This window comes from Euleptes europaea, chromosome 2 (genome assembly GCF_029931775.1).
Source record: "Euleptes europaea isolate rEulEur1 chromosome 2, rEulEur1.hap1, whole genome shotgun sequence".
Taxonomy (NCBI): Eukaryota; Metazoa; Chordata; class Lepidosauria; order Squamata; family Sphaerodactylidae; genus Euleptes; species Euleptes europaea.
The window spans coordinates 129,525,326-129,541,473 of record NC_079313.1 but is presented as its reverse complement, the minus strand read 5'-3'; the positions used below and the strand labels follow the sequence as shown (position 1 = coordinate 129,541,473).

Here is a 16,148-nt window from a genome sequence, read left to right as displayed (position 1 = left end):
GAAAAGCACTGGTCCCAACACAGATCCCTGAGGCACCCCACTGCTCACATTCCGCCATTGGAGAACTGACCATTGATTCCTACTCTCTGCTTCCTATTTTTCAACCATCTCTCAATCCATAAGAGGACTTGTCCTCTTATCCCATGACTATGAAGTTTGCTTAGCAGTCTTTGGTGGGGGACTTTGTCAAAAGCTTTTTGGAAATCCAAATACACAATATCCACAGGCTCATTCCTGTCCACATGCTTATTGACGCTTTCAAAAAACTCTAATAGGTTAGTGAGACAGGACCTACCCGTACAGAAGCCATGTTGGGTTTTGCCCAGCAGACCTTGTCCTTCTATATGCTGTGTACCATTAGGTACACAGGTGCAGCTTCGCTCAAAATGTCAAATGATGTATTTTTCTTTTAACAATGTGTCTTTTAACAACTGGAAATGGTGGCAGCATATGCGGTGGTAGGAAGCAGCTTTGGCAAAGTGGTATGTAGTGGATAAGAATGGTGGTTTGGAGCGGTGGAGTCTGATCCGGAGAACCGGGTTTGATTCCCCACTCCTTCACATGAGCAGCAGAGGCTAATCTGGTGAACTGGATTTATTTCCCCACACCCATGCATGAAGCCAGCTGGGTGACCTTGGGCTAGTCACAGCGCTCTCAGCCCCACCTACCTCACAGGGTGTCTGTTGTGGGGAGGGGAAGGTGATTGTGAGCCGGTTTGAGCCTCCCTTGTTAGAGAAAGTCGGCATATAAAAACCAACTTTTCTTCTACACGCACATTTAGTTTTCTGTAATTGGACACATTTGAGCTGTTCATCGACAGCTGAGCAGTGTTCTTAGAAGAAGAGTTGGTTTTTATACCCCGATTTTCTTTACCTTTAAGGAGTCTCAAACAGGCTTCCTTCCCTTCCTCTCCCCACAACAGACACCTTGTGAGGTAGGTGGGGCTGAGGGAGTTCAGAAAGAACTGTGACTGGCCCAAGGTCACCAAGCAGGCTTCATGTGGAGAAGTCGGGTAACAACCCCGGTTCTCCAGATTAGAGTCCGCCGCTCTTAACCACTACACCATGCTGGCTCTCCAGTGTTTAATGTTTGGCTCCAATGATTGCTACCTTTAAGCAGGCTGCAAACTGAAGACAGCAACGGATCTAGCATCCCTGCTGTGAATGTCCCCAAACAACCTACATTTACTTTTTAAGTAACTGCCTAGAATATTACAAAGCTAGGGATGATGCGATTTGGATCTTGTGTGGCTTTTCGTACGCCAACATATTTTAAACTTAAAAACCAGGAGTGCGCATTTAGAAGATATCAATACACAAGGATCTGATGTAGGAGAACGTTGGACTTAAACTGGGGAGATCTGGGTTCAAGTCCTTCCTCAGCCACAAAAGCTGTTAATTCAATCACAATCTCAGCATAATCTTCCTAAGGGCTGGGGTAATAAAAGGGATGTGTGCTTCTTGTTGGGAAGGCAGGATAAAACTTTTATAAACATGAACCTATGAACAGTGTTATATCAAGCTAGATCATTTGACTGCTCTGACTGGCAGAGAAATGTGGAGAGCCAGTGGGTTTGTAGTGGTTAAGAGCGGTGGACTCTAATCTGGAGAACCGGGTTAGTTTCCCCATTCCTCCACATGAGCAGGGACTCTAATCTGGTGAACCGGGTTGGTTTTCCCATTCCTATACATGAAGCCAGCTGGGTAACCTTGAACCAGTCACAGCTCTTTCAGTTCTCTCAGCCCTACCTACCTCACAAGGTGTCTGTTGTGGGGAGAGGAAGGGAAGGAGATTGTAAACTGGTTAGATTCTCCTTAAAAGGTAGAGAAAATCAGCATATAAAAAACCCAACTCTTCCTCTTCTTCTCTCAACACCTGGAGATGCCAGGGTTTGAACCAAGGTTCCTTCCCCCATTATAAATACACACATGCCTTTTCCAGAACAGATCACTTATTCAGTTAGAGCAGAACTCTTTTCAAGAGTCTTGACAGGGAACTAGGCGGTCCACTTAGAAACTGGATAGGGATCCACTCCTGGACTATGCCTACTTTAAAAGTGGATTGCATCCTTGTGGGCTGCAATCAGACATTGAAAGAAATCCCACTGAGTAAATACGGTTAAGGTTGGACTGTTTGTTTAACTTTACATCATGTCATTCGCTGCCTTGAAGAACTATTTCGGCTTTTAGCGCTAACTGTACTATTTGTACGTATTGTAAGAGTAGCATGGGTGGTTTTTTTTTTTTTTTTTGCTCTGAGGCAATTACGCCCCTAGTAATTTTGCTGCAAGAGAGGCACAGAGGACAAAGGTAAAAGGAAGCAGAAACGTAACAACATAATAGGCAGGAATAACTGCTCTTTCTAATTATTGTTACCAGTCAAACTGGACTTTGGTAAGTAGTATACTGCCTCTTATCTCCATTGTTGTTTCTGCCACAACTAAACTTCCTTCTTTTTATCTTATTCAATATGACTTAAGTGAGATCTCTTGTAACTGTCGTGAGGGCAGCAATTACTAAGAAAATGGTCTAGTTTTCCAAAATAGCAAAGGGGGTATAGAATCATAGAGTTGGAAGGGACCACCAGGGTCATCTAGTCCAACCCCCTGCACAACACAGGAAATTCACAACTACCTCCCCCCCCCACACCCCCAGTGACCCCTACTCCATGCCCAGAAGATGCCCTCCCTCTCATGTCTAAGGTCATAGAATCAGCATTGCTGACAGATGGCCATCTAGCCTCTGCTAGGGAAGGAGAGCTTGCCACCTCCCGAGGAAGCCTGTTCCACTGAGGAACCGCTCTATTAGAAAATTCTTCCTAATGTCTAGACGGAAACTCTTTTAATTGCAACCCGTTAGTTCTGGTCCGACCTTATGAGGCAACAGAAAACAGGGCAGGGTGGTGTGCAACATCCCTAAATAAAATGGAATGCTAATGATAGACTGACAGTGGCATGGCCAGGGCATGAAATGAGTTCACACTATTGAGCCTGATCGTCAACATTTGAATAGCAGGGTGTGGAATGTATTATTTTGTTTTGTGCAACTGAATCGGCTTATATATCATATGGGCATTTTTTTGTAACGCTGCTCAAAATAAAATGATGCTGACTCTCGCTCTGTGTAGAGGCTATTCAAAGCACGAAGAACTTCTTGCTTAATAGTTTACAGCTGTCTCTAGGAAATAAAGGGTTAATAAGCCATTATGACATTTCAAAGGAATCCTCTCTATTTTTCGTCCATGATGAACTTCTGGGAGCACAGCAGTTCAAACAGCCCCTTCCCCCAGATTTGTTTCATCTCCCACCCCCTCCCCACACACACATTTACACGGCTTGTTTATAGCATACGGCTGTCTGTTTGCAGAGTCAAGCATCTTAAACCCAAATTCAAGACAGACTGCAAAAAAGACAAATGCACAGCGCATTTCCTTTATGCTTTTGTTTTTTTTATCTCCTCAGCCAATCCTTAATTGGAACCTAAATCAGTTACCTGCCGCAAGCAGCAAAGACCCCCTCCCAGTTGCCCAGACAGGCACTTGAAATCCCTGCTGTGCACTGACACTTACCAATGGCAGCGAGAAAGCTTAGTCTAATAACTACGACATAAAATTATCTGGATGAAACAGGAGAGAAACCCTGCATAACTTCTCTTTATCGCCCCCCATCCTTCTACCCTCAAACCAGGACTAGGCTCAGTCGATCACAAATCCAGTATTTTATGAGTAAAAGATTTTCATATTCGTTGATTTTTTAAACCACCAGTCCTTTGTAGACTTTGTCATCCACCCACTCCCTAATTTTTACTGCTTTAAAAGACTCATTAGTAGTATAAATTATAGAATAAAGTATCGTCACCTATCCTAAGTCCTCAGGATGTGGCTTAATCGTAGAAATAATTAATAAAGGGCAGAAAGAACATAAGGTATCTCTGCAAGAGAGATGGAGACTGGCACAGCCTTGAAGTATTTCCTGATACTTTTTTTAAAAAAAGGGGGGAATTGAGAAGCAGGCACATAAAGGTGATTTGGAAAAGGTGAGGAGACCCTCCTAAGCACAGAAATTCACAATTGATCTTACACTTTGACACTATTGATAAGGTATTTCTGCCGAAGAGATGATCATATCTGGTAGCTTTAGGGAGTAGTCCAATCGCAGCCTGAAGACGAAGACGTGTGTCTGACAAGACGTGCTCTGGCTTAAGAAAGCTTATACCACAATAAATTCATTAGTCTTAAAGGTGCCACGAGTCTCTTTTGTTAGTCTGAAGACAGGCCGCTAATAAAGGTGGCGTGTAATACAAAAGGATCAGTGATAACCCTGTAAGAGGGATTTGGGAGGCAGGAGCTGCTAGATGAACATTGTGAACACCAGTAACTTTAGCTGGGGTTTACACGAGGAAGAAACAATGTAAATGAGAACAGTCAAGGTCACAACTGCCTGAATAAAATAAAGGGGGGGGGGGAAAACCCTAGACCTCATATACAGTTCAGCACAGAGGAAAGAAAAAAGATGTTTCCTATTTCAAAATCTCAGAACTGTAGAAAATCAGTACATTCTGCTATGAGAAATTTCTTGATAGATTTGGAATAGGGTTTAATTTTTTTTAAAAAAAGAAGAGATCCACACACACAGTCAGGCGAGGCAGCAATTACTCTGAGCTTACAGCACATCTCCTACATCTATTTCTTTTTTTATGTGAATGCTTTTCTCACAAAGGAATGGGGGAAAAGGAACTTTTGAATCAAACCAGGCATTGATTGAAGTGGAAGAGAAGACCACAGGGCTGGAGACAGGGATGTTCAAGCAGCTCGTAAGCTAATAAGTAAAAAGGAGGGGGTGGAAAAGAAGAAGAAAAGCGTGTGTGACCATTTATGCATGGGAGGTTTTGCCTTGGATCTGCTGCTCTCTGGATGCACATTTTCCCTATACGAATTCTTAAAACTCAAAAAATGCAGGGCGCTTTCATATATCCTGAACAATGCGCTTTCAATGCACTTTAACGATTGTTTGCATGTGGATTTTGCCATTTCGCACAGCAAAGTGCATTGAATGTGCATTATTTGGCACGTGTGAAAGCAGAGTTTTGAGAATTTGGATGGGAAAAAATGTGCATCTAGGGAGCAGCAAATCCAAGGCAAAACCTCCCATGGGCCATTTACACATGGGAGGTTTTGCTTTGGAACTGCGGTTCTCTAGATGCTTGTTTCCCCCATCTGAAGTCCCAAAGCTCTGCAGGGAGCCCCTCATTTTTGAGTTTTGAGAATCTGGATGGGGAAAATGTGCATCTAGAGAGCAGCAAACCCAAGGCAAAACCTCCCATGGATAAATCAAATAAAAGCAGGCCAGAGAAGGGAAGGATTTCTGAGGCACCTCGCGAGGAGGGGACTTGGAAGAAAAGCACTTGAGGAGGGGCAGTGGCTCAGTGGTAGAGCATCTGCTCAGCATGCAGAAGATCCCAGGTTCAATCCCCAGCGTCTCCAGTTGAAAAGACTAGGTAGGCGGTAACGTGAAAGACCCCTGCCTGAGACCCTGGAGAACCGCTGCCGGTCTGAGTAGACAATACTGAATTCAATGTGTTCATGCGTCCTTAAGTGTATGGTTTAATCTTATGGAGAAGGGCTGTGGCTCAGGGGTAGAGCGTCTGCTTGGCATGCAGAAGGTCGCAGGTTCAATCCCCAGCCTGAGACCCCCGGAGAGCCACTGCCGGTCTGAGTAGACAGTGCCGACTTTTGATGGACCAAGGGTCTGATTCAGTACAAGGCAGCTTCCTGTGTTCACTTAAGACAGAAGGAAGAGAATAACTTTGGCACCGAAGGACGTTTTGTTTAAAACCCAGGAGGGTTGACTAGATGGCCTTTTTTTTGTGGCACGAGGAAGGGGGCGCGCGGCCTATGTGGGGGGCTGAGGAATTGGGGGCGGGGATATGCCACTATAGCTGCAAGATTGGTTTATGCAGCAAAATGGAAACTTTCAGAGATACCGGATAAGATGGACTGGATAAATAAAATGTTAGAACTAGCAGAAATGGCTAAACATACGGCATTACTAAATCAAAAGGAGAATACAGAATTTGTGGGAGAATGGGAGGCATGGACAATATATTGTCAAAATGAATTTAAATTGGGAAGTATTGAAGGTTATGTTCTGCTCTAATTCAATTGATCAAGGTAGAAATATTATTAAGGTTAACGATTCAGATTTTAAGAATTGTAATCAGATTTATATATGAAGTATTGTATTGAATTAGAAATTAAATGCAAAGGTGACAATGAAGTTATCAAAAAGATAGAGGAGGAGAGAGGCGAAGTCAATGCAAATATTTGAATTAATTAGTAGAAAAGGGCAAGAATCCAGGAGCACCTTAAAGACGAACAAAAATATTTTCTGGCAGGGTGTGAGCTTTCGTGAGCCACAGCTCACTTCTTCAGATACTTCTGAAGAAGTGAGCTGTGGCTCACGAAAGCTCACACCCTGCCAGAAAATATTTTTGTTCGCCTTTAAGGTGCTCCTGGACTCTTGCCCTTTTCTAACACTAAACACAGCATCTGAAGAAGTGAGCTGTGGCTCACGAAAGCTCACACCCTGCCAGAAAATATTTTTGTTCGTCTTTAAGGTGCCCCTGGACTCTTGCCCTTTATCTGAAGAAGTGAGCTGTGGCTCTCGAAAGCTCATACCCTGCCAGGAAATATTTTTGTTAAGTCTTTAAGGTGCGACTGGACTCTTGCCCTTTTCTAACACTAAATACAGTATCTGAAGAAGTGAGCTGTGGCTCTCGAAAGCTCATACCCTGCCCGGAAATATTTTTGTTAGTCTTTAAGGTGCGACTGGACTCTTGCCCTTTTCTAATACTAAATACAGCATCTGAAGAAGTGAGTTGTGGCTCACGAAAGCTCATACCCTGCCCGGAAATATTTTTGTTAGTCTTTAAGTTGCGACTGGACTCTTGCCCTTTTTTAACACTAAATAAAGTATCTGAAGAAGTGAGCTGTGGCTCTCGAAAGCTCATACCCTGCCCGGAAATATTTTTGTTAGTCTTTAAGGTGCGACTGGACTCTTGCCCTTTTCTAACACTCAATACAGCATCTGAAGAAGTGAGCTGTGGCTCACGAAACCTCACACCCTGTCAGAAAACATCTTTGTTCGTCTTTAAGGTGCCCCTGGACTCTTGCCCTTTATCTGAAGAAGTGAGCTGTGGCTCACGAAAGCTCACACCCTACCAGAAAATATTCTTGTTAGTCTTTAAGGTGCTCCTGGACTCTTGCCCTTTTCTAACACTAAACACAGCATCTGAAGAAGTGAGCTGTGGCTCATGAAAGCTCACACCCTACCAGAAAATATTTTTGTTTGTCTTTAAGGTGCCCCTGGACTCTTGCCCTTTATCTGAAGAAGTGAGCTGTGGCTCTCGAAAGCTCATACCCTGCCAGGAAATATTTTTGTTAAGTCTTTAAGGTGCGACTGGACTCTTGCCCTTTTCTAACACTAAATACAGCATCTGAAGAAGTGAGCTGTGGCTCTCGAAAGCTCATACCCTGCCAGGAAATATTTTTGTTAAGTCTTTAAGGTGCGACTGGACTCTTGCCCTTTTCTAACACTAAATACAGCATCTGAAGAAGTGAGCTGTGGCTCTCGAAAGCTCATACCCTGCCCGGAAATATTTTTGTTAGTCTTTAAGGTGCGACTGGACTCTTGCCCTTTTCTAACACTAAATACAGCATCTGAAGAAGTGAGCTGTGGCTCACGAAACCTCACACCCTGTCAGAAAACATGTTTGTTCGTCTTTAAGGTGCCCCTGGCCTCTTGCCCTTTATCTGCAGAAGTGAGCTGTGGCTCACGAAAGCTCACACCTTAGCAGAAAATATTCTTGTTAGTCTTTAAGGTGCTACTGGACTCTTGCCCTTTATCTGAAGATGTGAGCTGTGGCTCATGAAAGCTCACACCCTACCAGAAAATATTCTTGTTAGTCTTTAAGGTGCTCCTGGACTCTTGCCCTTTTCTAACACTAAACACAGCATCTGAAGAAGTGAGCTGTGGCTCACAAAAGCTCACACACCCTGCCAGAAAACATTTTTGTTAGTCTTTAAGGTGCCCCTGGACTGTTGCCCTTTATCTGCAGAAGTGAGCTGTGGCTCTCGAAAGCTCATACCCTGCCAGGAAATATTTTTGTTAAGTCTTTAAGGTGCGACTGGACTCTTGCCCTTTTCTAACACTAAATACAGTATCTGAAGAAGTGAGCTGTGGCTCTCGAAAGCTCATACCCTGCCCGGAAATATTTTTGTTAGTCTTTAAGGTGCGACTGGACTCTTGCCCTTTTCTAATACTAAATACAGCATCTGAAGAAGTGAGTTGTGGCTCACGAAAGCTCATACCCTGCCCGGAAATATTTTTGTTAGTCTTTAAGTTGCGACTGGACTCTTGCCCTTTTTTAACACTAAATAAAGTATCTGAAGAAGTGAGCTGTGGCTCTCGAAAGCTCATACCCTGCCCGGAAATATTTTTGTTAGTCTTTAAGGTGCGACTGGACTCTTGCCCTTTTCTAACACTCAATACAGCATCTGAAGAAGTGAGCTGTGGCTCACGAAACCTCACACCCTGTCAGAAAACATCTTTGTTCGTCTTTAAGGTGCCCCTGGACTCTTGCCCTTTATCTGAAGAAGTGAGCTGTGGCTCACGAAAGCTCACACCCTACCAGAAAATATTCTTGTTAGTCTTTAAGGTGCTCCTGGACTCTTGCCCTTTTCTAACACTAAACACAGCATCTGAAGAAGTGAGCTGTGGCTCATGAAAGCTCACACCCTACCAGAAAATATTTTTGTTTGTCTTTAAGGTGCCCCTGGACTCTTGCCCTTTATCTGAAGAAGTGAGCTGTGGCTCTCGAAAGCTCATACCCTGCCAGGAAATATTTTTGTTAAGTCTTTAAGGTGCGACTGGACTCTTGCCCTTTTCTAACACTAAATACAGCATCTGAAGAAGTGAGCTGTGGCTCTCGAAAGCTCATACCCTGCCAGGAAATATTTTTGTTAAGTCTTTAAGGTGCGACTGGACTCTTGCCCTTTTCTAACACTAAATACAGCATCTGAAGAAGTGAGCTGTGGCTCTCGAAAGCTCATACCCTGCCCGGAAATATTTTTGTTAGTCTTTAAGGTGCGACTGGACTCTTGCCCTTTTCTAACACTAAATACAGCATCTGAAGAAGTGAGCTGTGGCTCACGAAACCTCACACCCTGTCAGAAAACATGTTTGTTCGTCTTTAAGGTGCCCCTGGCCTCTTGCCCTTTATCTGCAGAAGTGAGCTGTGGCTCACGAAAGCTCACACCTTAGCAGAAAATATTCTTGTTAGTCTTTAAGGTGCTACTGGACTCTTGCCCTTTATCTGAAGATGTGAGCGGTGGCTCATGAAAGCTCACACCCTACCAGAAAATATTCTTGTTAGTCTTTAAGGTGCTCCTGGACTCTTGCCCTTTTCTAACACTAAACACAGCATCTGAAGAAGTGAGCTGTGGCTCACAAAAGCTCACACACCCTGCCAGAAAACATTTTTGTTAGTCTTTAAGGTGCCCCTGGACTGTTGCCCTTTATCTGCAGAAGTGAGCTGTGGCTCACAAAAGCTCACACACCCTACCAGAAAATATTCTTGTTAGTCTTGAAGGTGCTACTGGACTCTTGCCCTTTTCTACTACTGCAGACAGACTAACACGGCGACCCGCTGCGAATAGAGAAATATTGTTTGTATCATATAAATATGTTCATGAATGATGGAAACTTCTGTGCTATAAAAAACAATAAAAAATGTTAATATATAAAAAAAAAGGAATTGGGGGCGGGGGTTTAAGGCCCAGCTTTTTTGGGGGGGGAGGGGAAAGAGGGGGAGTTGGAGAAGAGGGGTGGGTATTCATCAGGCCGCTGTACGGAGCCCCGGAGGGGTCCCTCCAAGGGCGAGGGGTCGCCCTCGCGACGGGGCCGAGGCGGGGCGCGCGAGCGGCTCCCTCAGCCGCCGCCGGGCCCAGCCGCCACACTGGCTGCGGCCCAGGCGAAGCCTCCGGCCCGCCGTCTCCTCAGCGCCGCCGCCTCCTCCCCCCCCTCAAGCCAACCGCCCGTCCTCCCCCCCCCACTCCGGCGGGGGGGGTATCGGTTACAGCAACTGGCACAGGTGCGGGTCGCCGTCCAGGCCAGGGGAGACCCCAGGCGCGCCGGGGAAGGGCCGCCACAGCCGCCGCGGAGCATGCAGCCATTTTGGGCTCCAACAGACAAAGGGGCTGCTGCTGCGGCGGCTGTCGTCGCCGTCCGGAGCGCCCTCGGGGGGGGGGGTCGGGGTCGTGGCCGCCGCCGCCGCCGTCCCCCACACGCGCCCTCGAGTCCCCCCGTCCCTAGCCGCCCTCCCCCGGCTAGGCCGCCGCCCGGGCCCGCCGCCGCCCGTCGCCTCACTGAGCGCTCGCAGCCATTTGCCCCGGCTTTTATAACCCGCCGGCCGGCCAATCAGCGGCCGGCGGAATCCCTCTCCGGCCGGTGATGTGATGCTCCCGTCCCCCCCCTTCCTCCCCCCCCGGGCCGCGCGCGATTCGTGCGCATGCCCAGTCGGCGCGGCCGAGCCGGGAGGGGAAGCTTCAGCGTATGTGTAAAATGAGTGAGTGAGGGGAGGGGAGGAGAGGAGCGGCGGAGGAGAGGGGGGGGGAGGGAGGAGTGAGAGGGAGGGCCGTGAGAGGAGGAGGAGGAGGGAGAGGAGGAGGAGGAGGGGTGGCAGAGGGGGGGGGGCGGCCCGGCGGGCGGGAGGCGGCCGCTCGCAGGAACCCTCAAAAAAAAGATGGCGGCGGGCTCGGATCTGCTGGACGAGGTTTTCCTGAACGCTGAGGTGGACGAGAAGGTGGTGAGCGACCTGGTCGGCTCCCTGGAGTCCCAGCTGGCCGCCTCGGGCCACCACCGCCAGCACCACAACGCCCAGGAGCCCCTCAGGGCCGCGGGGGGGCTGCTGGGCAACCATGTCGGCGGCGGCGGAGGCAGCGGCGGCAGCAGCGGCAGCAGCAGCCCGAGCCCCGGAGGAGGCGGCGGCGGAGGAGGAGGAGTAGGAGGCAATGCTAATGTCCAAACGGAGAGCCCCGGCGGCGGTGGGGGAGCCGGCGCCGCCGCCACCCCCAAGATGGGACTGGCTGGCCCCGAGATCACCAAGCCAGGTAACCTGGGCACGGCGGAGGGGAGGGGAGGAGGGGGCCTCCCCCCACTCCCTCCCTCCTCACTCCCCCCACTCCCCCCACTCCCTCCCCGCCTCACTCCCCCCCTCCTGCCTCCCCCCTTCCTTAAGCCATGACCGCCTTTCCTCCTCTCCTGGATCTCTTCTCTCTCTCCCCCTCTCCTTCCCCCCTTTTTTTCTGTTTCTTCTCCCCCCCCTTTTCCTCCCTCCCCCTTTTCCTTGTTGTTTTGGAGTGGGTGGGGGTGACACGAAGAGAGAGGGGGGGGAGAAAGGGAAGAGGCCTGCAGATCATGCCCGACCCCCCCCCCCTGCAAGAGGCTGTGTGTGTGTGTGTGTTTTTTTGGGCTGTCTTCCCTCCACCACATCAAGAGTGGAAATTGATTTTTTGTTGTTGTAATGATCGGGCATGGGTTCTTTTATTTTGAGGGGTGTTTTTTTTTTTTTTGGTCTTTCCCTCCTGATGATTTGCACCCCTCCCCCCCTTTCGCGCTCAACGCTTTTGCCTTTAATTATGTCATTCCCAATCTTCGGATAGCTTGGAGTGTTCAGCTCATTCAGGAAGGAGAGATTCTTTACAGTGTGACTTCTGAACCTTCTCCCCCCCCCTCTCATCTCTGTCCCCCCCCCTCTCACTGAAATTGGAAATTTGTGTTGTTTACAGGAGAAGAGTCCCTTGTTCTCCCTGTACATAATGCATTTCTGGAGCTGTCTGAATTCTTCTTTGCCCTCCCTGCTGTCTGTTTCTGAAGTGCAAAGAGGGAGGGGGGTGTTATTAATCGTGACACACGCTTCCCCTGAGAAGAGGAAGTGATTGGGGGCTATTTGAGGGTCAGGAACCCCCTTTCGATATGTCTTGCTGCGCATACCCAGTGTTTGGCTTCTTCCCTTGCTCTAAGGGTTGTACCCAAATCTTTTTCTTCTTCTTTCTTCCTTTATCCTAAAACAATATGCCAGGCTCTGGTTTTGCAGGGAATCCAAGCTCAGCCCATTTAGCATGTGGGGTTGGGAGAGATGACAGTCCGGCTGTGAATGTTTCCTCTCTTTGCTGCAAGGGGTGGGCTGCAAAGGGTGTCACAACTTTAGGTCCTAGCTCTCATTTCACAGGTCAGGGGTATTTTAAAAGAGAGAGGGAGAAAACAGTACTTCTCTTTCTCCCCTGATGTGATTGGTGCTCCCCCCTCTTCTCTGTGTGTTTCTTTTCCCTCGCTTTCTTGCTGCCGTGAAATATTACGCGGGTGTTGTTGCCTGTCATGACACCAGGTTAGTAAAGGGGGATCTCAGTGGAAGAAGACCCCCTCCTCTAGCTGTGATTTGTGTGACACTGTCTATCTGATTACAGTGCTCCTTGCTTGTGTTTTTCTAAATGCAGGGCCTGGAGAGCAGGGGGTGGTGGTGGAAGTCATAATGCCAGATCTTGCTAAGGACCATGGCTTTCCTGGGCGTAAAAAAAAAAAAATATCTGTTGCCAATAGCTTTGCTAATATCTATTGTCCTTTGTCTGTGCAAGCAGCAATTGAAACATCAGGGTTTAATGTGTGTTAAGGAAGGAGGGTGAAGCCCTTGAATGCTGCCATGCGACCTCTTCTCTGGTGCCATCTGTGTGACAGGTCTTGTTCAGCCAGGAAACATGTAGCCACTGGGTTTTGCTGTTGCAGATCCATGTGTGTGTGGGAGAAACGGAGGGGGTTAGAGGCCGTGGGATTCCCCCCTATGTACTTTTCTCTGTCGGCCTCCCACTCTTTGCTTTCTTTCCTCTCCCCCCCTGCCCCCAATGCAGCTGCAAGAGTGAAATAGGATGTTAGGAGACTCCGTACTATATTATCCAAAGGGGGAGGGAAACAACTCTCTTTAAGAGCTCGTTTTATGGTTTATGTGTGGGCCGCTTGAAAAAAAATTGCAGGAGGTTCTGATTGGCTATTAAGGGTAGTGCTGCTGGAATTTGGCGGCAGGAGGGACAGTGGGGTGAACTTCTTAATTTCTGCGATGGATTATACCATTATGCTCTTTTCCATGTCTCGCTTCAGTGTAGAAGAGATGCTTTGGCACGAGGGAAAGACAGTTTCTTCCTGGCTTATAGAGCCCCCCTCTCTCTTTTGTATAGACATGTTTTTCCATTTAACCTCCTCCTTCTTGTTTGCAGGAGCTGGGGGCGTTCAAGGGAGCGTTATCAATCATAACGCCAGGTCCCAGGGTTCCAGCCTGGATGGGGCCACCACCACGAGCGTCAGCACCACTGCGGGAGTCCAGGGTGGATCTGAAGCCGCTGTCGCCCCAGGGACCCTTGGCCAGGGCAAATCGGTGGTGATCAGTACCATGGCCGCAGCCCTGTCCACCAGAAACGGGAAAATTGGGACCACGGCGGTGCAGACTCTGAACGGGAGTAACGTGGTGATGAACTCTCATCATTCGGGGAGTGCTTCTTTCTCGGCCACCCCTGTAACGGCTAACCCCACTGTCATCCCCTCTGTCGCCCCTCTTGTTAACAACGGACCAGGAAACGTGGGGAAGGTGAACACCGTTAATGCCGTTCTGCCGCCCGGTTCTAACACCGTCATCCAGACTTCTTTCCTTGGCACCGGGGTGTCGTCTGCCTCTTCGCCCTCCCCTACGGTGATTTCCTCACAACAGCCCCCGAGCATTGGAACCGGGGGGCCGACCGTGGCGCTGGTGAGGCCGCCCATTCATGCGGCGGGACCCTCAGTGGCTGCCGCCACCCAGAACGGGAGCAATACTGTGATCAATTCGACCATTAGCGTGGGGAGTTTTCCTGCCGCCGCTGTTGCCACCGTGGGGTCCGGCGTTTCCCTCCAGACGTCTCTTGTGAACAGCCAGCCAGGTTCTGGCGTGCCGGTTGCACCTGCCACGCAGGTCATCAAATCGGAATCTCCTAAAACCATTGTGCAGGCAGTAACTCAACAGCAGACCCTGGCTGCTGGTGGCCAGCCCAGTACTACAGGGGGTAACATGATCATTGGGCAAACTATGCAAACTGGGCTGCCCAATGTAGCTCCTAATCCCGGTGGGGTACCTCCTGCACCTCCGGGTACGCCCACGGGCCTGGCAAAGGGTGCTGCCAATACTGTGGCACAGAGCCTGCCAAGGACTCCGACAGCGACGACGAGTGGAATCAGAGCAACTTTGGCTCCCACCGTTTTAGCACCACGCCTGCCTCAGCCACCCCAGAATCCAACAAATATCCAGAATTTTCAGTTGCCGCCAGGTAACCTTTTTCCTCTTTCTATTTGTGTGTGTGGTTGGTCTATTGCTTAAAAGAAGGCAAATGGCATGGTTTCTGCTTTCATGCGGGATTGGGCGGCTTGTCTTGGGAGGACCTTACCGGATATTGGTGTGCAGGTGTGTTGTGAGTATCGTAGTTATGGTGGTCCAGGTGCCAAAACCAGTTGATGGACAACTTGTATTCGTTCACTCTACAGATCTTACTCTAAAGCTGCTGTCCCCAGAGTTGAAAAATGAAAGTTGGTTGTGAGAAATCAAAGCCAACAACTTTGTTTAAAAAATAAAGCTGGGCACTTTTTCTTGCTTATTTCTAGTCTCTTAGCCATTGTACTTTCAAATTATTTAACACAACCATGCAGATGTTTTCTGGTTTTGAAGAGCAGCATGGCACCTCTGTGCCCTGTTTGGTGGTTCAAGGGACCAGAGAGCGCTGGTATAGATCCTTGTAAGAAAACAGTGATGGATGCGTGTCGGCAAGTGTTAAACGCAAACAGAGCAGCAAACAGTAGAACAAAGTTCTGTGCTGGTGACTTGCATAAAGGTGTCTGATCTGTGATACATCCTAGCATCTTTCTGCTTTGACTCTTCTCTCTCCACCTGTCACTGTGCCCTTACAATTTGGGAGCAAATCTGCTTTCCTTTACTCCTTGATTAAAGTGACATACAATGTGCTTTAAGTCTTTGAATGCTTTCGAGCCAGCATGACTGGAGTAACATTCCGGTTTCATTCTGTCCTTGCCTCACCCTGTCGTCTTTAGTGCTGTTGCACATGTAGTAGTGAAGATCGTGTTTTGCTGCTGAGATGCAACGTGGGTGAGAGCTTCTACAGTCCTAGGTCTGAATTGGAGTAATTTCACCCCACTTTCCTTCTACTCTTTGCTCTCAAAGCTAGTCTCTCCTGGGCTCTGAAGCCTCAATTTTTGAGACCTTTTAATTGAAACATTTTAAACGAAACATTTTAAACAATAGTAGACATTTATTTGTATGTTGTTTTCTGCTCTTCCTGAGTATTTCATGGGAGATTTCTCGGGTCAGGAGTTGCTTCATGTTGTCAGTCCTTCATACTGATATATCTTTAGCCAGTGTTTTTGTAGTGTGAAATCACTGTGTAAATCAGAACTGCCTGGTCAAATCCTCATACCAGTCAGTTTTACCTGGATTCTGTTTTCATGTCATCTGCAATAGCCAATGACATATATTGCTGAATACCCCCAAGCGTATTGCAAGGTGCCATTATTACTACACAAAGCGCATATAATTAAATTTTTATTATTACTACCTAATGAAATCAATGGGGTGCGTACGCTCAGCGTGCTTCATTTCAGTGGATCTTTGAGTAGAAAAATGAATATAGTGGTTGAAACTGAACTAGGCGAAATGCTTAGACTGATGTGTTTATCACGTATGAGAGACCAGTGGCCCTGTTTATAGTGCCATACTGTACTTTACTAATACATTAGAATGTCATATACATTAGCTGATGATCTTGCTTGATTCATTGAAGGCTGTTGGTCAGATCTTTCTGGAAGGCTACTAGATATTCTCACAACTTTGTGAACTTGTATTGGACAGAAAGGTAATGGGCTGAACCCAATCCCTCCCTCATTTTGAGGGACTCAGTGGGTTGCAGTGGGGTGGAGAATTGTCAAAATCACCCCCTTTCCTCTGCTGGTGGAAGGTGAATCATGCTGTTGGGGAAAGACAACTTTTAGATCCAACAAGCATCAG

General features: G+C 47.8%; 1 protein-coding gene across 2 annotated transcripts in view; it reads left to right on the top strand.

Annotated features, from left to right (window-relative positions):
• The first annotated feature begins 10,799 nt into the window (after window positions 1–10,799).
• TAF4 (TATA-box binding protein associated factor 4) overlaps window positions 10,800–16,148 on the top strand; it is a 105,890-nt gene continuing 100,541 nt past the window's right edge. Inside the window, exons 1-2 of one of the 2 annotated variants that reach the window (XM_056844995.1) lie at window positions 10,800–11,166; window positions 13,324–14,403. In XM_056844995.1, coding sequence (XP_056700973.1) covers window positions 10,800–11,166; window positions 13,324–14,403 — 1,447 coding nt within the window. Of the gene's footprint in view, window positions 11,167–13,323; window positions 14,404–16,148 lie in introns of those variants that run through there. The other variant, XM_056844994.1, reaches the window with a different exon arrangement.